This window comes from Talpa europaea (assembly GCF_964194135.1).
Source record: "Talpa europaea genome assembly, chromosome: 15".
In the NCBI taxonomy this organism is placed as follows: domain Eukaryota; kingdom Metazoa; phylum Chordata; class Mammalia; order Eulipotyphla; family Talpidae; genus Talpa; species Talpa europaea.
In genome coordinates, this window is record NC_140083.1 from 76,378,984 (window position 1) to 76,401,036 (window position 22,053).

The window sequence follows — 22,053 nt, forward strand, 5'->3', positions numbered from 1 at the left end:
TAATGTAATTAAAAATACAATGTCCTAAAATACTCTTATTATCACAATTTCATTGTTTTCATCCTCTACCTCCAAGGCTTCTCCCAGAACTATTCTTACATATGGTCTGGGTTTTATAGGCAGGATATATATAGATATTCCCCTCCCCCTCAGAGACCCTGGGGTTGCTCTCACCTGAACACTTTCCCAAAGCCTATGTTGAAAAAGACACACCTGATTTGTAGGGCAAAAGCTCTCCAACCCTTCCTCCTCAACCCCACCTGTCTGCATCAAAAGGAAAAAAGCGATATAAAGGAAATTTTTATAATATCTGGAGTCAGATCACTGGCTGCATTTGCCCAACTAGAATTTAGAGGGCTACCACTGAATTACAACATGAAAGGGAAAATACCATGTCCAAACGCAGGCCTTTCCCTTCCTTTATGTTCTAAAAGCCACACCACATTCTCTGGTGAATTGCTGGGGAATGAAAATGGTGAGGGGCAGGGAGGGAAAGATAAAAACATGATTTTTAAACACGCACACTTAAAAACACACATACCCACGCTGACATACACACTTAAAGGTCTGAACACTTCAAGTGGCCAGAGCCAATTTTAGAACTCATGGCCAAAAGTCTACCCTCCCCTCCCAACAGACCCTCACCCTCCCGCCTCCCTCACCCACCCCCAGGAGTCACTGCTATGTATCTCATACACACAGCAAAATCCCTCCCCAATTATATAAAAAAACTAAACAGATAACTTACTTTCTTTAAATTATTTTTTAAGTCTCTTAAAAGATTTTGACGATTAAATACTTCCTCTCTTCTGATATATTAAACACCAAAGAATGCACAACTGTTTGATAAAACAAACCCTCCGTATTTCAGTCCTGGCAAGAAGAGGGAAGATATATCAACTTTAGTCAACCTACGTAAGAGGTGGAGTGGCCAAGAATAGAGAAACGTATTCTTAATCCTTCACAGCTTCAACACCTTCTTAATTCTCTAATACCGGTAAAAACTATAATAAAATAGTTACATTTCTGAGGCAGCAGATATAATAACCAAGGCCTTCTACCACCCTCCCACCTACATCTCAGTATCAACTTATTCCCTAGCCTAAGAAGGATAACATTTCATAAGGGAAGAAATTTTCTTAGAATCAGTAGTTTAAAAAAAAAAGCATTTTTTTTAAAAGAAGTTTTTTTCCTTCTCTTCTTTTTCTCTTTTACTTAGGAAGGGGTGGAAGTGGTGGAGGAGGTTCTGACGGTAGAGGTGGTAGCCGGGGTTTGTCTGTGTTGCCAGATCTGGAAGACATTCCACCAGCCCGTGGATTGAGATATTCACTATAATGAACAAATTCAAACGTAGGGGGCGGAGTGGGCTGAACACCCTGGGCGCTGAGGAGAGAGTGAAGCATATTCACAGTATCTTGATAGTCTATCGTCTGGCTTGTGTTGTGACCGTTGGCCCCAGCGGGGCCTTTGTCCAGTTTCATATGAGGAGCTCGAGTTTTACAGCTGGGCTGTGAAAAGGGAAGGCCACTTGTGTCTGAGCTATGCCCAGGCAACTGGGTCACAGGGAGAGGCGGGAAGGAGAAGTTTATGGAAGAGGACTTAGTACTCTTGGCAATCTTGGCGGGATGATCAAATAGCGGCCCTCCAGTCTCTTCAGTAGGGCCCCTTTTACGAGTAGAACTAGAAGAGGAGAAAGAACTAGACAAGCTGTAAGTTTTGTGTGCTAAGGTGCCTGACTGGCTACTATGTTTTGGATCACCTGGACGTTTGTTCCCAGTACCAGCTGGAAGCTGTGAGTGAGAGTGCTTGTGTGAGTGGTGATTATGATGATGATGATTAGACAGGTGAGTCTTGTGCTTTTCTTTGTGCTCTCGACTCTTGGAGGCACTGTCCTCTACAGAACTGTGTTTGTCCCCTGTAGCGTGGACTTTTATGCGCATTTTTATCTCCTCTGGTTTTGAAGGGACAGTCTTGTCTCCACTTGCCACAGGGATTCTCATTTTGAGAGCTGTTTTATCAGCCTTTTCCAGAAAAGGCCGCTCAGGATTTTCTGAACCCTCCATTTTCAGGATGACTGAAGAATGACTGTCATGGTGAGACAGGAGATTCTGGGCAGCAAAAGCATACTGTGACTTCACATTGGCTTCCATGTTTTCCAATTGTCTCTTCTGGGCAGCCAACTCTTCTGCATGTTTTGCACGGTATTCCTTTAGTGATACTTTTGCCGATGGCGCACTCTTACTGTTCTGCTTACTGAATGCACTTGAACCATCCTGTTGCAAGGAATGATCAACTCCCATAAGTGCTAAATTCTCACTAGTCCGATGACCCTGAGCAGGTTCTAGTTTAAAAGGAGGTTGGGAGGAAAGCCAACGGTCGCCCTGCAACATCTCCACATTGCTTAAGTTGCCAGATGTCTCTTCGGTGGCTGGAAGGGAAGGCACTGCACTTGTGGTAGAAGTCGACATGCTCATTAAACCCGCAATAGTTGTGTCTGACGAGCTCTGGGAAATCATATTAAGGATCGTCTGCTCTGAAGTGTTTTCATCTGCTCCTCGGTCATCTGCTTTTGTTTTCTTGGCAGCCTGGCATGCCTAGAATGAAGCAAATGGCATCTCTTCATTTCAGGTAATTTATTAACTGAAAAAAAAACACTGAAATGAGTAGACTGTGTTGTTTCTGAAAGTCCAACTCTTGAGTGTTTAGCTCTCATTGTCTTGTTTGACCCTGAACATTCTGGATAGTCTACAAGCTACTCTAACATGAGATCTGATAAATATTTCCATTAGGAGATTTTACAAGCTTCAATCAGGAATCACAAAAACAGGATCTCAAAGAAATATCTGCACTCTGATTTTATTGCAACATTATTCACAACGCCTAGGACATGATAGCAATCTAAGTATTCAATGGCAGATAATGAATATGTGAAATATACATAAAATGAAATATTTATTCTTAAGAAAGGAAGCGAATTCTGAGAAGATGACAGAGTGAGATGTAACAGGAATCTATCTCATACCTAGACAATAAATGTACTGGCAGAATCTTTCCGGTGTAACTATTTTGGAACTCTAGACTCTGCTGAATGCTTGTAACTCCTAAGGTAAGTCTTGGACAGTAAAATTGAGTAATTTCAGCTCTCAGCACAGTAGCAACTACCCACCTAACACCCTATTCCTAGGGTAGTTTGCACACAGCTTGTGGGGGGCCATAATGGGCAAAAATGGATCTTATCCTCCACATAGCACAGATGTGCTCTAATACTTGATTACTGCTCTGAAAGCAGCAGGTAGTCATTGTTGCTGCACCTCCCTCCATTATTGGTTAAGCCCTCCCTCTTTCAGCTAAGGTGACTTGAAGGGACATTAAAGGACTAACATCCCTTATCTCTCACATTTATTTTCTGTTTTGTTGTTGTTTTTCAGGAGCCAAACACTAAAGAGTAGGACATTCAAAAACAGCACATAAAGGAAAAGTGAGCATGCATACCCAGGAATAGGCTCAGAAAAGATCTGAGACGTGCTTAAAGTTACACTTCAGGCAATAAATAACCCTCTTCAAGGAAGACCCTATATAATCACCTCAACAAACACAAAAAAATAAAAACAGTAACAAAGAGAAACAAACCCTGAGAAAGGGAGAGGAAATTTTCTAGAATTAGTACATTATTAGAGTCAAACTTCAATATTCAAATCACAAAATATAAAAGAAACAGGAAAACACAGTCTATTCAAAGGAAAAATCAGCAGAGGTGGTCCTTGAAAAAGATATAATGGAAAGACTTTAAAATAACTCCCTTAAAGATACTCAAAGAACTGAAGGACAACATGAATAAAGTCAAGAAAATGATATGTGAACAAAATGGATAAGTAGAAATAAATGAAAATTTTACTAGGTTACTAGGGATTCAAAGGCAAGTTTGAACACAGAGAAGAAAAACCAGCAAATATGAAGATAGGAAAATGGAAATTATTGAATCTGAGGAAAAGAAAGAAAAAAGACTGAAATTAACAGTCTAAGTGACCTATAATACACAAGTTGACCAAAATACGCATCACAGATATTCCAGAAGAATGGTCTAAGAGACTATTAGAAGAAATAATGGCTGAAAACTCCCCAAATTTGATGAAAGATACAAACAAAGAAATTCAATGAATTCCAAGTAAGATAAACTCAAAGAGATTCACACTGAGACACGTTATAATCAAACTTTCCAAAGCCAAGAGTGCAAGGGATCCTCAATAAGATTAGCAAATTTCTTATCAGAAACTTTGGAGGCCAGAAGACAAGGGGCCAAAACATTTCAAGCACTAAAAAACAAAAACCCCGCCAAGCAAGTATCTCTTGTTCAGCAAAAACATCCTTCACAAGTGAGGTAGAATGAAGACATTTCTAGGTAAACAAAAGCTGAGGGAGTTTGTGGCCACTAGACCAGCCCTACAAGAAATGCTTAAGGGAGTCCTGCAAGATGACTAGACAGTAACTCAAAGTCATACAGAGAAACAAACATCTTTACAAAGGTAAAAACACATGTAATTATAAAAGAGCATTGTTATTTTTATAAAGATTAATTTTATTTATTTTTGCATACAAGAACTGGGGTGTAGGCCAGAGGTGCAAGGGGTAGGTATGTGTGAGAGGATTCACCAGAGACAGAGTGGGGAGCTGAATAGGTGGATCTACTGAAATACACTGCTGAGGGAGCAGCGGGAGAGACACAGAGGTCTGTGCCATGTGGGTTAGCTACCTGGCCAGGTATCAAACTTATGCTGCAGTAGTTGCTGATAGCTTGATAGTGCTGAGACTTAATTCCTTGCACCACCAGGGAGGCCCCAACAGCATTATTATTAACAATGGTTTGTAACTGCACTTTTTGTTTTCTACATAACTTAAATATACATTTAAAGGGAAAAGTGCAAAAAGTTAGTATTACTATAACTTTGATTTGTAACATGAATCATTTTGTTTATGTAATTTTAGATCCTAATGAATTAAAAAAATCAGCTTATGTTTGGAGGGTCACATTAAGTACAAAGCTATAATTTTATTATATTAACAATTAAAAGGATTTGGAGATGTAGCTATAAAGGAGTTTTGGATGTTACTGAAGTTTAAATAGGTTAATTTTAAGGCCTTCCTGGTGGAGCAAGGGGTTAAGCACAGTACCGAAGCTATCCACAGCCTCCTTAGCATGAGTTCAATCCCCAGCCGGCCAGGGAGCTACCCACATTGGTGCAGGAGACCTCTCCTGTCTTGCCCACTGCTCCCCTCAGCAGTGTATTTCAGTCAGTCTGCCTGTTCTACTTCCACTCTGTCTCTGGTGAATCCTCTCACCCCGCCCCACCCCCGCATCTCTGGCCTGTACCCCAATTCTTATATGCATAAATAAATAAATCTTTTATTTTTATTTATTATTTTTTTAAAGATTTATTTTATTTATACAAAAGTCTGGGTACAGGCCAGATGCGCGGGAGAGTGAGAGGATTCACCAGAGACTGGCGGGGAACAGAACAGGCAGACTGACGAAACACTCTGCTGAGGGGAGCAGCAGGTGAGACAGGAGAGGTCGGCTCCCCATGTGGGTGGCTCCAAGGCCAGCGGGGATCGAACCAGCACTGCAGAGGCTGCAGACAGCTTCACAGCACTGCACTCAACTGTCTGCGCCACCAGGTAGGCCCCAATAAATAAATCTTTTAAAAATAAATAAATAGGTTAATTTTAGAGTATTATAACTTTAGGATGATATTAGTAGCCATAAAGAAAATGGCCGTAGAATATACACAAAAGGAAATAAAAGCTTTAAATTTCACTGGGGAAAAAAACCCAACTACATACAAAGAACAGTAATACAAGAAAGGACAAAAAGCTGTAAGGCATACAGAATGCAATTAGCGTAACAACACAAAGTCCCTTTAAATGCTCCAATGAAAATATAAGGCTTGGCAAAATACAGTGCCTACAACTCAGAAGAAATCCAAAAAACCAAACAGGTTTAAAGTGAAATGATGGAAAAAGATGTACCATATAAACAGTAACCGAGAGACCAGAGATGACTGTACTAATATTACACAAAGGAGACATCGTAATGCCCAGTTATCAATGAACAAAGTGATAACATTCATGCAATTATTGACAGGCCATCAAACCATCTGAAGCAAAACCTGACAGTACTGAGAAACAAGCAGATAATTTAATAGCTGGAGATGTCTATAACTCACTTTATTATAATGGACAGAACCTGATAGCAGATAAGGAAATATAAGACTTAAACAAAAATTTAATCAACTACATTGAATAAATATATATAGAACACTGTACCCACCAACGATAACATACACATTCTTCTGAAGTACACAAGGGACATTTTTTCTAAGATAGAACACAAACTAAGTATCAATAGACTTTAAATGAGAAAATTACACAGATGTGAAATCCAAGCAGCACAAAGAGCTCCAAACAAAATCATACTAGACACATACCAAGACATGACAAATACAGAATATTAAAATATCAAGAGAAAAAAGGGGTAACCTATAAGGGAACACCAATCAGATTGTCAACAGACTTTTCAGTAGAAACATTACAAGCATGAAGGAACTGGGAAGAGGTATTAAAGTACAAAAAAAAAAAAAACAAAACACTAAAACCTTCCAGTCCAAAATTCTTTAGCCAGCAAGATTAATATTCACATAGAAGGTACTAATAAGGAGCTTCACTGAAAAGCAAAAACTGAAAGAATTTAAAAACACCAAGAAGCACATGAAATTCTAGAGAGATTATTATAAAGCAACAGAAGAATGAACACTGAGGTAACAGACACACAAAATCACTTAACTTGGAGGAGGAAAGTAACAATGTGGTCCATCAAAAAGATTCAGAGACCAGACCAACCAATGGACACACAAATAACTCATTATACAGTAACCATAGTAGAAACCTCACACTAGAATTTATAGAAGTAACACATAAGACAAAGGAAATGGAATTTAAACAAAACAAAGCAAGAAGCCTTCAAAAAATAAAAAAGACAATTCAAACCACCAAAACATGAAAGAACCCACACCAAATAAAAAAAAAATGGCAATGAGCACTTACGTTTTAATAACCACCTTAAAGGTAAACGGTCTGAACGCATCAGTGAAAAGATGTGGAAAGGCTGACTAGTTATCAAAACAAAGTCCAACCTTCTGTTGTTGACAAGAAAACTATCTTACCAACAAAGACAAGTCTTTAGTCTTTAGACTAAAGACTGAAAGACCCTTATATACACAAGTGATAAACTCAAAAAATCAGGAACAATTATGCCTGATAAAATAGACTTCCAAATAAGAAAGGTAAAATGAGATAGAGACCAACAACTTACTATGATTTAGAGGCTAATAGAGAAGAAACAACACTCATAAATATACATGCACTGAATGATGGAGAACCAAAATATGTAAGATAATAACAGAACTTAAGGGACATACTGATAACGCAATAATACTAGCAGACTTTAATAATGGACGAATCAAAACATAAAAAAGGAAACAATAGCCTTAAATGAGGAGCTAGACCTCTACAGAACACTCTAGCCAAAACCATTACATATACACATTTCTTTCGAGTGCACATGGAACATTTTCAAGAACAATTTTTTTTTAAAGATTTATTTATTTACTTTATACAAGCACTGGGTACAGTCAGAAGCGCGGGAGGGTGAGAGAATTCACCAGAGCCAGAGCGGGGAGCAGAGCAGGCAGAAGGACCGAAGTACACTGCTGAGGGGAGCAGCGGGCGGCAGGAGAGGTCTGCACGCCATGCGGGACCCTCCTCCGGTGGCCAGGGAGCAGCCAGGGATCAAACCGGCGCTGCAGAGGGTGATGGGCAGCTACGGGCAGCTTCACAACCCAGCGCTCAACCGCTGCGCCACCGGGGAGGCCCCAAGAATAGACAATATTTTGGAACACAAGGCAATTGTCAATGAAACTACAAAGATTGAAATTCTATCTAGTATTCTCTCTTACCATAATGCTGTAAGTTCAAAATCAACTATAAAGACATCAAATATTATGAATAGAGACTAAACAATATGTTGGTTAACAGCAATTGCAAAAGTAATAAAAAGAATCACAAATGAAAGCGGAGAAATGACCACAGATAGTACAGAAATAGAAAAGAGCCTACTATGATCAATTATATGCCATCAAATTCAATACCCTTGAAGAAATGGACAAATTTCTAGATCTATATAGTCTATCAAGACTAAGCCAAGAAGAAAAAGATTAACTGAACAAACCAATCACAAGCACAGAAACTGAAAAAGTAATAAAATCTTGCAAAAACAAAAGCCCAGGACCAGATGGACTTATAAATGAACTTTATCAAATCTTTATAGAAGAAATAAGCCCATCTTGCTCAAATTGTTTTTAAAAATACAGAAGAAGGAATGTCCTTAATGTGCTGAAACCCTAATACTGAAACTAAAGACAGCATAAGAAAATAAGATTACAAACCAATATCCTTGAAAATTTTATCAATGCAAAAATCTTCAACACTGATAAATCAAATTCAGTAGTCTGGGCCTCCCTGGAGGCCCAAGGGGTTAAATCTCAGCAGTATAAAGCTATCGCCAGCCAGTGCAGCATGGGTCCCCAACTAGGCGTTGACCCACACGGCACAGCAGACCTCTCCTGTCTCACCTGCTGCTCCCCTCAGCAGTGTATTTCAGTAGATCTGCCTGTTCTGCTCCCCACTCTATCACTGGTGAATCCTCTCACACATACTCCCCCCACCCCCAGCACCTCTGGCCTATACCCAATACTTGTATGCATAAATAAATGAAAATAAATCTAAAAAAAAAAAACCAAATTCAACAGTATACCAAAAAATTATACACAATGATTAAGTGGGATTTATCCCAGAGACAGGAGGGTTTAATATACATAAAACAATTATTATAATACATAATAACAACAATAGAGACAGAAATATAATATCAATAGATACAGAGAAAGCATTTGATTAGATTCAGTACACATTTATGATAAAAACTAACAAAGATGGGAGCAGCAGTAATTTATCTCAATGTAATAAAGGTCATATATCACAAACCACAGTCAATGTAACACTTAGTGGTGAAAAACTGAAAGTTTTCCCTCTAAGATCAGGAAGAAAACAAGGAAGCCCAGCTACCACTTCTGACTAACTTAGTGTTAGAGATTTTGGCCAGAGCTGTCAGACAAAAACAGGAAAAGAAGAAGTGAAACTATCACTATTTGCAGACTACATGATATTTATACATAGAAAGTCTTAAAAACACCATCAAAAAGTTATTACAAATAATAAATGAATACATCAAAGTGGCAGGTTACAAAATCAACATACAAAAACCCATAGCCTTTTTTTATATGTCAACAACAAACAGAAACAAAAAAATTTAAGAAAATATTTCCATTTATATATAATAGCTTAAGGTAGAATTAAATACCTGAGAATTAACTTTAAGGAGATAAAAGATCTATACAACAAGAACTACAAAATGTTTACTAAAGAATTTACCAACATAAGGAGATGAAAGGATATCCCATGCTCACGGATGGGGAAAATCAATATAATCAAAATGACTACCCTGTCTAAAATGATATATAAATTTAATGCAATCCCTACCAAAATACCAGCAATATTTTTCAAAGAACCTGAACAAAAAATATTGAGATTTACATGGAACCACAAAAGGCTTCAAACTGCAAACACAAGAGAAAAAAATGGAGGTACCACACTACCTAACTTCAAACTTTACCATACAGCGACAGTACTAAAAATAATATGTATTGGCACAGAAAGAGATACATGGATCAGTGAACAGAACATACAGCATCTATGACCATAAAATGAGGAAAAGACAGTCCCTTTAATAATTGGTGCTGGGAAAATGGGAAAGTCACACATAAAAGATTGGATCACTCATTAACTCCATATACAAATATACTACAAATGGATCAAATATAAGACCTGCAACAATTAAATAAATAGAAGTTAACACCGGCAATATATTCCATGATAGCAATGATAAAGATAGTCTTGGTGACTTGATCCCTATGGCAAAGGAATTAGAAACAAAAAATAAACTGGGATTATATCAAGTTAAAAAGCTTGTATACAGAGAATGAAAATAAAACCGATTAAAAAGGCATACTATTGAATCAGGGAAAATATTTAAATAATACATAACTGATAAAGGATTAATACCCAAGATATATTAAAAAACTCATACAATTCAACAACAAAAAATAAATAACCCAATTAATAAATGGGCAGCATATATGAACAGATAATTCACCAAAGAGAATATCCAGAAAACAAAAGGATACATGAAAAAATGTTCATTGTTGCTTCTAATAAGAGTCAATGTAAGAATGGCATATGTTAAAAAGACCTGTCAGGATATAGAAAAAAAAAAGAATGCTATTGCATTTTAGGTGGGACTATAAACTGATGCAGCCATCATGAAAAGCAATCTGGATTTACCTTAAAGAACTAAAAACGGAAATACTGTATGATCCAGCAATTCCATTCTTGGGCATATATCCAAGGAACATGAAAACATCAACACAAAACCCACGTTACACAATATTCACAGCAGCAATATTTACAACAGCTAGGACATGGAAGCAACCTAAAAGTTCACTGATGGGGAGCATCAAGAAGTCAGCAACACTAAGGTGTACTATAAAGCCATAACAAATAATGAAATGCAGACATTCTCAACAAAATGGAGGGAGTCTGAGAGAATAATGTGTAGCAAAGCAAGTCAGAATGATCAAAAAAAAAACAACTGTACATTCATCTTGTTACAATGTGTGGTAAGAAAGAAGATTCCTCAGCTTCCATGTGCAGAACAATGAGAAGTCTGGAGGGACTATACCGCAAACGTGCAGTGCAGCTCCCAGGGCATTCTCGTTTTTATTTAGAATCAGTCAGAAAATAAAAAAGATCAAAAAGGCAAGCAGGAAATGGGAATGTACAAGTGTGTGGGGGATGCGTAACCAGCTGGCTCCAGCCAAGGTTGGAAAATAGGGAGAAAGTCCAGGAAAGTCTCAGTGTTTATGCTGCTCTAACCATAACACCCACTGCTGTTTCTGCACATGCTGTTGTCAGCCTGTATAGATCCTCACACCAGGACTTTTGCTCTGAGAGGTTCCTTATCAACTTTCCCTGTTTCTGCACACTGAAGGGCACAGAATAGTCAAAGCAAAGAATAATCAAAGCAAAGACACAGAATAGTTGAGGCACACGATAATCCAAGCTCCCACAGACATTTACATAGCAGATAATTCAGCAACATAAAACACTTCCAAAAACCAGTGGACACTAATAAACATTATGAGGGCTCTAAGGATAAGAGGGAGGGTAGAGGTAAAGGGACAAGGGTAGGGTATACTAGGGTGGAGGAATAAAGATGGGGGATTAAAAAATAAAATAGAGGGCGGCTCCCCGGTGGCGCAGTGGGTTGAGCACAGCGCTGTGAAGCTGTCCGTAGCCCCTGCAGCACGAGTTCGATTCCCGGCCAGCCAGCCTCTCCTGTCTCGCCTGCTGCTCCCCTCAGCAGTGCTTTCAGGCTGTCTGCCTGTTCTGCTCCCCACTCTATCTCTGGTGAATCCTCTCACCTTCCCGCACCTCTGGCCTGTATCCCAGCTATTATACAAATAAAAAATAAATCTTTAAAAAAAATAAAATAGAAATTCAATGAGGAAAAATAAATGATGCACCAACTCTCAAAATCATTTACATAAAAAACAAACAAAATAAAAAACAAGAGGGCCTCCCTGGTGGCACAAAGGGTTAAGTCTCAGCACTATGAAGCTATCAGCAGCCCCAATTCAGGCCAGGGAGGTGACCCACATGGCGCAGCAGACCGCTTTGGTCTCTCCCAGTGCTCCCCTCAGCAGTGATTTCAGTCAATCCACCTATTCTGCTCCCCGCTCTGTCTCTGGTGAATCCTCTCACTCCCCTCACCTCTGACCTACACCCTAGCTCTTATACGTATAAATAAATCTTTAAAAAAATAAAATAAAAAACAAGAAAGATCTCAAATTTAACAAACTAACTTTACAGCTTAAGCAATGAGAAAAAGAACCAGCTAACAGAGAGGAAATAAAGTTATGGTAAAGATAAATGAAATAGAGAAGAGAAAATAGAGAAAATCAATGAAACCAAAAAAGCAAACTACTTACATCACAAAAAAGGTGGAGACATTACTAATGAGTCTACAGAAATACAAAGAATTATAAGAGTCTCCATAAATAACTGCATGCTAAGAAATTGGATAACCTAGATTAAATGGCCATATTTCCTAGAAACACAAGGGACTAAAATCATGCAGAAAAAGAAAATATGAATACACCTATAGCTGTATTCGAACTTTATGAAAACTTCAATTTATGCATGAAAACTTACTATCCAAATAGTAAAAAGGCAACCCACAGAATGGGAAAAAATATTTCAATTCATCTATCTGATAAGGGATTAATATCCAGAATATATAGATAACTCCTAAAACTCAACAACAAAGCAACCAACTCAAAAATGGGCAAAGGACTTGAATAGACATTTCTTCAAAGATAGTCAATAAGCACATGAAAAGATGCTTAACATCATTAATCACTAAGGAAATGCAAATCAAAATTACAGGATACCACCTCACACAATCAGAATAGCTACTATCAAAAAATAAAATCATAATAGCTGGTGAGGATGTGAAGAAATGGCGGACTACTGGTAAGGTAAAATGGTACCATTACTGTGGAATAGGGTGGGGAGGTTCCTCAACAAATTAAACAGAACTACCATCTGATCCAGCAAGTCCATTTCTGCGTACATACTTAAAAACATTGAAAACAGGGTCTCAAAGAGATATGTGTACACCTAGGCTCATAGCAGCGGGTTATTCACAATAGCTAAATTGTAACAGCAACCCAAGTGTGCACTGACAGACGAATGTGTAAACAAAATATGGTATATACATAGAATCTTATTCAGCCTTTAAAGGGAACAAAATTCTACAATATGCTACAACATGAATAAACCTTGAGGACACTAAGCTAAGTGAAATAAGCCAGTCACAAAAAGACAAATACTGTATAGTTTCATTTACATGAAGTATTTAGAGCAGTTAAAATCATAAAGACAGTGTAACAGTGGTTGCCAAGGGCTGGGGATATGGAGAGTTACTGATTCACAGACTTATTAAATCAAGTCTTATAAATGAAGAGAGTTATGGGGATGGATAGCAAAATGATGGCTGCACAGCACATGAATGTATTTAATACCACTCAACTATACATTTAAAAATGATTAAGATGGTAATTTTATGTAATTTGTATTCTAATCACAATTAGAAAAAGGAAATACTGCCATTTGCAATATTTTTGTGAATGCAATATTGCATTCACTTGGGTGAACATGAGAGGATCTTTGCTAAATGAAATAAAGTAGACATAGAAGGACAAACATTGTTAAGATCTCACTTATATGAGATGGCCAGATGACTGCATCACAAGTGTTGCATAACACAAAACACATTCTGCTATCACCTACAACCACTAACTTCTGGGCCAATATCCACGCTACAAAGTTGAAATCATGATTATTGCAAAACTTAAAGGAAACTCCAAACCTAGTTTACATATCCAATACTAGTATTTTTACTGGTGCAGTCAAAAAAAAGAAAGCAGTTTTGTTGCACAAGCTGACAGCAATAATTCTTACCCTCCAGTTTCGAATTCGTTTGAGTCTATTGGGGGTTTTCTCCAAAATCTGTAGAAATTCATGTGTCAGTTCTACAAATGAAATAGAACATTTATGAAAAATTCAGACAGGCAGAACTTATGAAACAAGAATAATCTCAACTAACTATTTTTGTCTGAATTATGTCAGCTTTAGCCAGATAAATACTTTGGCCAAGTGTTTTTCAAGGTCCCTTACTCTAAAACTTACCATCTAAAAGTTCCAAGGTCACAGTGGCATCAACATACTCCCACCAGTGCTTCCCATCAGTTGAGACTGGGATCTCCCAGTTGGACCACTTGCAAGCCAGATGAATGCAGACACAGGCCACCACAGGAGGTGTGTACTGCAGACTAAATGTGGTCAAATGCAAGCTGACATCAGAGGGAAGGAAACAAGAGTGACATGAGCTCTCAATTCTGAACCCAAAGTTAAAACTCTCCATTAATTAAAAAAAAAAAAAAAAAAAAAAAAGTTCAAAAATACACTGGAGAGCAAAGGGGCTAGAAAACCCCAAGCCAGAGCATTGATTCAGCATACAACATGACTTTCCATGAACTCACCTGCTTGGGTAACATTTCTAAATTTTTTTAATACACACTATTCAAGCCACACATTTATTAAGGACCAAAACAAAAAAACAGACTGGAGTTTCCTTAAGAAAATACCCTGAAAACTATCTTGTCTTTTGTCAATCATAGGTCTGGTCCATTTAAAACAATGACTAGACAGTCATTCTCTCATGTGTAAATGTGCTTGATTGATAATTTAGTTTTGGGTTTTTTTTTTAATTTCTCCTATCAGGTGACAAAAATAAACTTGTGAGCTCTGAGAGTCATTAAATTAGTATCTTTGGTTTCTATGAAAAAGTAACAAATTGGAGGTGAGAACGAGTGAGTCATCTGGTAATACAAGTTATGTGTTTATAATTTTCTTGAAAGGGAAAAAACCCCACCTCTTTAAACATATCCATGTTCATTTATTTGGGAGTGAGGGAAGAAAAGGAGTCTTTTAAAATAAAATTGTTGCAGAATCCCCCAAATGAGATTTTCAGTTGCTGTCAACAAACCCCAAGTTTCCCAAATTTTCAAAACTATGTTCTTGGATATATTATATTTTTGTTCTTGGATACTTTAAAGCAAAGTAACACATGCAGAATTAAGTATTTTATCAAACAATTAACACCAAGTAATAACATCACCTTGGCAAACTGAGAAGTACCATGGAAATAGGTACAACATGAAAACTGTGCAAAAATAAATACAAATTAAAAAAAATTAAAATTTGCAAAAGGAACGTCTATAACACTTTGTAACAAAGATCCACACATGGGTCTTTGGGTTCCAGTTTACTAATGATAGATCAGACATATAACCCTCAAAAAATAACAATTCCAACCCAAGTAAGCACCTATTCCAAAAATAGAAGGGAGAAACATTAAAATATAAACCTGTTGGTTGCCATGAAGTAAGAAGTCTGTGCTAAGTCCTTGCTTGCTAAAAGAGAAAAGGGGATGGGGGAGAAGGGGGAGGGAAAAAGTTATTAATTCCATTCATTCCCAACAATTATTTACTAAACATTTAATATTTGCAAGACAGAAAACATAGTGGTGAATGAGGCAAATGAAATCTCTGGCCTTGTGATATTTACATTCTACTGAAGGAGAGATTAGCAATTTTTAAACATAACATTAATACTCAAGCTTTATTGTGTTCCTCCAAGTATCTGAGGTACTTGTTTAAAATGCAATTCCTGGGCCTCCCTGGTGGCACAATGGGTTAAGACACAACCTATGAAGCTCGCCACAGCCACTGCAGCATGAGTTCTATCCCCGGCCAGGGAACTAAGCCACATGGTGCAGCAGACCTCTCCTGACCTACCCGCTGCTCCCCTCAGTAGTGTATTTCAGTGGATCTGCCTGTTCTGTTATCCACTCTGTCTCTGGTGAATCCTCTCACCCCCCACACCTCTGGCCCGTACCCCAGTTCTTGCATGTATAAATAAATAAATCTTCAAAAAATAAATAAATAAATGAAATGCAATTCCTGGGCATCCTCCCCAGAATATGACTCAATGTTTGGAAGACACATCATTTTTAAGAAGTAACCCAGGGTAACATCACAATCAAGAATCCCTGGATATAACTGAGAAAAGTTATTTTTGCTAAAAAAAAAAGTTTTAAATTGAGTAACCTGTGATTTAATCCCTAAACCATCAAATAAATTATTTAACCTATTACAATTAAACAAAAAAAAAAAAATACATTCCTACTGCTCTGGAGGACAAAGCAAATTTTAATCTTCTTAAAATTTGGTCTTCTCAATATTAACAAATATTCATTTCTATTTAACCCAACTTTTGCTTAAAACTTTTAATACTTTGAAAATATAAAGAACAAATCAGGAAAACTTGGAGAACTTTAATACAAAATGATGCTAAAAATTGGTGTGGTCCACAAAACTATAAAAGGCACTCAATGGTGTCTAACTATCTTGACAATACTATTTAAACTAAATAGTGGAACTAGCTTTCAAGCAATTATTAACTACTAAGGCTAAATTAGAATAAAAAGAAAGTCTTGCTAAGGGATTGTCAGCAAGGAAAGAAGTTCAAATAAATTCTAGAAGATGCTCTGGGTGCCTTTAAGAGCGTGTAGGACAATAACACTAGAATCAAATTAAGATCCCAACCACAAGACATCCTTAAATTTGCTGTTAAGATACTTATGATTTAATGACTTCTCAAATTTTACCTCAGTTTTGACCAAACATCCTTAAAAAGTTAACTCTCTTTAACTGAAGAGCACCTAAAAACATTAATCTTATAAGAACACAACCGAAATTCCTGTCAGAATCACTCATTTTGATTTAGACAGGCCTTTCAGTTTAACTTTTGAATAAAACTGCTATGTTTTGTCCACAGCAAATCACGCCCTCCAAGTGATGGGGAAAAAAACAAAACAAAACAATTTAAGACATTAATCTCAGGTTGGGATTACTCACCTCTAACAAGTTGAGTGCACTTTACCACGTGTGTATGTGGGTGATCAATTGTTAGTTCAAAGCCTTAAAAAAACAAAAATAAAATCTAATGATAATCAAGACATTTTATACTTCTTATATCTGAATCATCATTAAAGGTCTCCATTTTCCTCTCCCCAAATTCCTACTCAGAACCTAAGAGAAACACACAGCGATGCAGCAAGCTCTTCTCTTAGACACATATCTCAAACGCTGTTTATATTTTGAGCCAGAAGATACCACTAAGATAATAAAGCCAATGCAGTCTCAAGACCCTGGGGAACAAATAATCCCTAAACAAAGCAATTTCTTGGGGACAACAGAATAAGGCTGGAAGAGGTGGACATTTAAATGATTACTATCTTCTAAAGCTGACCCTTGAGAAAACTTTAAAACCTAGTCCTCTCTCACTTAGTTTTGCTCCTTTTCATCACATTTTTGTTCTAAATTATTTTTTTAATGAAATTTTTCTTACATCCTTGGCAATTTTTTGCCAGTGGAGGATTTCTCCCCTCAGGTGTGTTCGCCGTAGCTCTCCCATCACCAAAGCACCCATAGTCATCCACCATAGTCCACTGTGTTCTCCCCCACCCCAACCCCATTTTCACCCATCATCCTCACACTCTCCCCCTAGATGCCTTAACTTTAAGGTCAGCTTTCGAGGTTTTTCTTTGACCCTTTTGTTTGGTTTCTCTATATTCCTCCTTTTCATCATCTTAATTGTAATAGGTATCATCAATTTTAACCAAGCCCAAATGGTCTTTATCAAAATTAGAGTGGATCAGTGTCCATATACATTTTTTTTTAAGATTTATTTATTTATGTATGCAAGAGCTGGGGTGTAGGCCAGAGGTGCAGGGAGGGTTAGGAATTCACCAGAGACAGAGTGTGGAGCAGAAAAGGCAGAATGACTGAAATACACTGCTGAGGGGAGCAGCAGGCGAGATGAGAGGTCTGCTGCGCCATGTGTTTTAGCTCCCTGGGCGGGGATTGAACTCATGCTGCAGTGGCTGCCAATAGCTTGATAGTGCTGAGACTTAACACCTTTGAACACCAGGGAGGCCCGTCTACATGCAATTTTCATGAAGTTTCTCTTTTTGCATATATGGATAAAACTTTCTAGATTAATGAAATGTTACTGAGAAACTTACATGATGTGAATTATTTTAAATAACTGATTCCTGCAAATTGGATCTAACTGGTTTTCACATTAAAATATTAAAATTTATTCTGGGGCCTCCCTGGTGGCGCAAAGGGTTAAGCACCGCACTATGAAGCAATCCACAGCCTCTGCATCATGAGTTCAATTCCCGGCCAGCCAGAGAATAACCCATACAGCGAAGCAGACCTCTCCTGTCTTGCCCGCTGCTCCCCTCAGCAGTGTATTTCAGTCACTCTGCCTGTTCTGTTCCTTGCTCTGTCTCTGGTAAATCCTCTCACCTCCCGTATCTCTGGCCTGTACCTCAGCTCTTGTATGCATAAATTAATAAATCTTTAAAATAAATAAATAAATAATAAAATTTATTCTGCCAGAAAAATGTTATTGTCCCCTAATACGCGGTTACATTGAAGATAATTTAAAGTAAAATTTAATAAGCAGAAATTAACTTCAGAAATAAACTTTGAAAAACTCATTGTGTGTATGTATGCAATAAATACAGCTGTACAAGTAACTTTCCATAAAACTCGTGAGCTCTCCCCCACCCCAAGAAGAAATGAAAGCCCAAAAGAACTAGAAAAAAAAATCTTTATTTTTCATATTTGCTAAAGCTTTTAAAGGTAGTCTTTCTGATGAAAATAACTAATAACAGAGCGTCAAGAGGATTGTTCATTAATCACTACAGCTTGAATTCTACTTATACTCTGCTATTCTAAATACTTACCAATTTTAGAAACAATGCTTATTATCTAGATATGACAGACTACAAAAACCCATAAAAGGAAGAATTATATAGTTTCTGCCATTGTTTATTAAAAAGTTAAAAAATGTCATATCTTAAAAAACAAATCTTAAACCCTAGAACCTAATTTATTTCAAAGGCAAACTATGCCTTCATTTTTGCTATATATAGTACAGGCCAAGATTAAATTCTGAACTCCACAACTCTATAGTTAGAAAAACCTTCTCAATAGATTTTCTTTTCCATTTAATAAAATTTTAATTCTTATCATTACCTATTTTTTAACATTTTCTGGGAAATAAACATACCTAAAGTCTGCAGAATTATGCTTTCTAATATCACCAGATCTTGAACTTGTTGTAGGTAAGCCTGCAGGTGAGAAGACAGATCAATTATTCCCCCACAATATATAAAGTATAACCCATTCCAATAACCCGTCCCAGGGAAATTAAAGACAAAAAAGTAGTGAAGGAGTTAGGAGTTATGGTAGGAACAGAAATAGAATTCTTATCCCTATTCAGTAGATTCTCCTTTTAAAAGGAAAAAAAAAGTGATATATTGAGAGTTAACACTTTATTCATAAATGGCTATTTAAAAAGCACCAGTGATTTGGATAATTTTAGATTTTAAAGTTCATGTGATATAAAGAAAATTAAAGAAATATCTTTTTACAACATTATCAAAAGATATTTGCAGAGCCTTCCTATATCACTGCAAGCAAGGGAGTCCTACTAAGCTTCCTCTTTGGGCTAATGCTAGATTTCTAAGGTTCACAGGGAAATAAAATTTTCCCTCAGATTTGCAGTGGTCAATACTGGAGCCACTATCCACACATGATCACTGAACAAATGAATTGTACCTAGACTAAATTACAATGTGTTATGAGTGTAAAATACACCTGGTTTTGAAGACTTAGTTTTTAAAAATAGTGAAAACAATGTGAATTATCTCATTAATAACATTTTAGTAATTTTAGATATATTCATTAAATAAACTAGTATTAAAATTAATTTCACTTTTATTTAAAGGTTTTATTTTGTTGTTGTTGTTTGCAGGCTAAAAATTAAAATTTATGAAGAAAAGGATATCATTTACTCTATGGCAGGAGAAGCACATGTCAAAACAACTGGCTACCTAAGCAGCAGTCAGAGGAAAGGTACAAATTTACATTACATTAAATTTACCACAGTTGCAAACACTACACCATTGATTAAAAGAAAACCATTTCAGAAGTTTTTGGGTTTTTCTTTTCATTCCCATGAAAACAACATTTGCCAATTACAACCACCATGAGTATTAGTAAACAACAAAACACAGAGAGCCCTGGAGAACTTCTGTCCCTGCAAGGATCATACTTGATAGAGGCAAAGGTACAAATGAATAGCAAATGTGCCTTCCAGTCAGGCAGGCCAGGAAAATCAGCCAGTCATCTGGGACGGACTTAAGACGGCAGGGGTAAAGACAGCCACAAGGACATATGTGATAGAGTTGGGGTCTTCAAACACAGATAAGCAAACCACCTCATATTTTAAATTTTTAAATGAAGTTTACTGAAAAGTTAAAAGTTTTACATTACATGTGACTCCCATCATATTTATACTGGACAGCACTGGTCTTGAACTCTAGCAGAGCAAGACTTGGGTCAAGAGTGAAGAGAGACAGGTGTTATAAACTTTCCACTTAACTTTATGATCTTGAATATGTCCAGTAAGGACTTAAAGACTATGTTAGCTCTCCTTCCATATGGTGAAGAAAATATCTCCTCTTAATCATCTCACAAAATTCTTAGATAAGTTATGTAAATACATTTTAGCGAAGGAAAAAAAGGTGAAGATTTATTTTATTAAAATAAAATTTTGTTTTTATGATCAATTCATTGGAGCAATGGCACTTACTAGTCTCAAATCTAACTATAAGTCCAGAGCAATAACTCTTTTCAGCAAGAGCTACAAGTGCAGCCCAAAAGAAAAATGAAGGCAGCAAAGACACTCCTATGCAAAACAATTAATTCATGATTTTTGAAGTCAGTGAGTGGGGAGTGATGAATTGTGAGAAAATGAAAAGTCTGGCACTTGTAAGTAGTTGGAGAAAAATTATGGATTTCTATTAATTACGGATTATTCCTAATATGGATTATTAAGTATCTCACACTGGATGCATCAGTCATCCTTTACTAAGCAGATAAATGGAGTTGTATATTAAGACACATTAAAGAAATTGTTTTTTTAGGTTGGAAGGGTTTTCATTTTTGTTTTGATATTAGCCCCTAATTAGTCAGGAGAATTTCACTTCTTTTTTAAAAAAAGATTTGTTTTTATTTATTTATGCATACAAGAACTGGGGTGTAGGCCAGAGGTATGGGGGTGGTGAGAGGATTCACCAGAGACAGAGTGAGGAGCAGAACAGGTGAATCTACTGAAATACACTGCTGAGGGGAGCAGTGGGCGAGACAGGAGGTCTGCTGTGCAATGGCTGAGGACAGTTTGACAGTGCTGAGACTTTAACCCCTGCGCCACCAGGGAGTTTCACTTCTTTAAGTCAAGGAAGGATGGGAAAAAAGCCATGTGTACATGCATATGATGATAAACGTATGAAAATATATATACCAGAACTGGATGACCTTTAACTTTGACTTTGAATGGTTTTTAGATTCTTTTATAATGAACATATAAAACTTTTGTAATTTCTCTAAGAGTTTAAAAAAAGTAACAGAGGGCCTCCCCGGTGGCGCAGCAGTTGAGCGCTGGGTTGCAAAGCTGCCGGTTGAGCGCTGGGTTGCGGAGCTGCCCACAGCCTCTGTAGCACCGGTTCGATGCCCGGCTGCTCCCTGGCCACCAGCGGAGGGTCCCACATGGCGCGCAGACCTCTCCTGCCGCCCGCTGCTCCCCTCAACAGTGTACTTTGGTCCTTCTGCCTGCTCTGCTCCCCGCTCTGGCTCTGGTGAATTCTCTCACCCTCCCGCACTTCTGACTGTACCCAGTGCTTATATGTATGTATGTATGTATGTATAAATAAATAAATAAATCTTTAAAAAAGAAAAAAAAAGTAACAGAACTCTTTTTTAATTTCTAACAAAAATTCGTACAACTATTCTTTGTAAAGAAATCATAGTGGTGAAAGCTGGAAATTATCCTCAGAACAAAGAATGGCTTTCATACATACGCATATGATAAAATGCTCTCAACATTTAAAGAAAGTGGAGAATTAATAAGATGGGAAAAATATGGGATATAATAAGTGAAAATAACAAAATATATATATATGAATAGTTGTAGAAAAGAAGCTGCAAATAGTAATGGTTCATTTAAATATCTGTGGTCCAAATTCCTTCTGGGTGATACATTTTCTCCCGTGTTTTTCTG

General features: G+C 37.2%; 1 protein-coding gene across 2 annotated transcripts in view; it reads right to left on the bottom strand.

Moving 5' to 3' along the window:
- Window positions 1-1,211: 1,211 nt before the first annotated feature.
- Window positions 1,212-22,053, bottom strand: part of CCNT1 (cyclin T1) — a gene marked incomplete at both ends in the record, with an annotated part of 29,117 nt that continues 8,275 nt past the window's right edge. The window contains 6 exons of one of the 2 annotated variants that reach the window (XM_084255838.1): window positions 1,212-2,594; window positions 13,753-13,823; window positions 13,981-14,144; window positions 15,221-15,266; window positions 16,773-16,835; window positions 19,000-19,060. In XM_084255838.1, the coding sequence (XP_084111964.1) occupies window positions 1,212-2,594; window positions 13,753-13,823; window positions 13,981-14,144; window positions 15,221-15,266; window positions 16,773-16,835; window positions 19,000-19,060 (1,788 nt within the window). The remainder of the gene's footprint in view (window positions 2,595-13,752; window positions 13,824-13,980; window positions 14,145-15,220; window positions 15,267-16,772; window positions 16,836-18,999; window positions 19,061-22,053) is intronic. The other variant, XM_084255839.1, reaches the window with a different exon arrangement.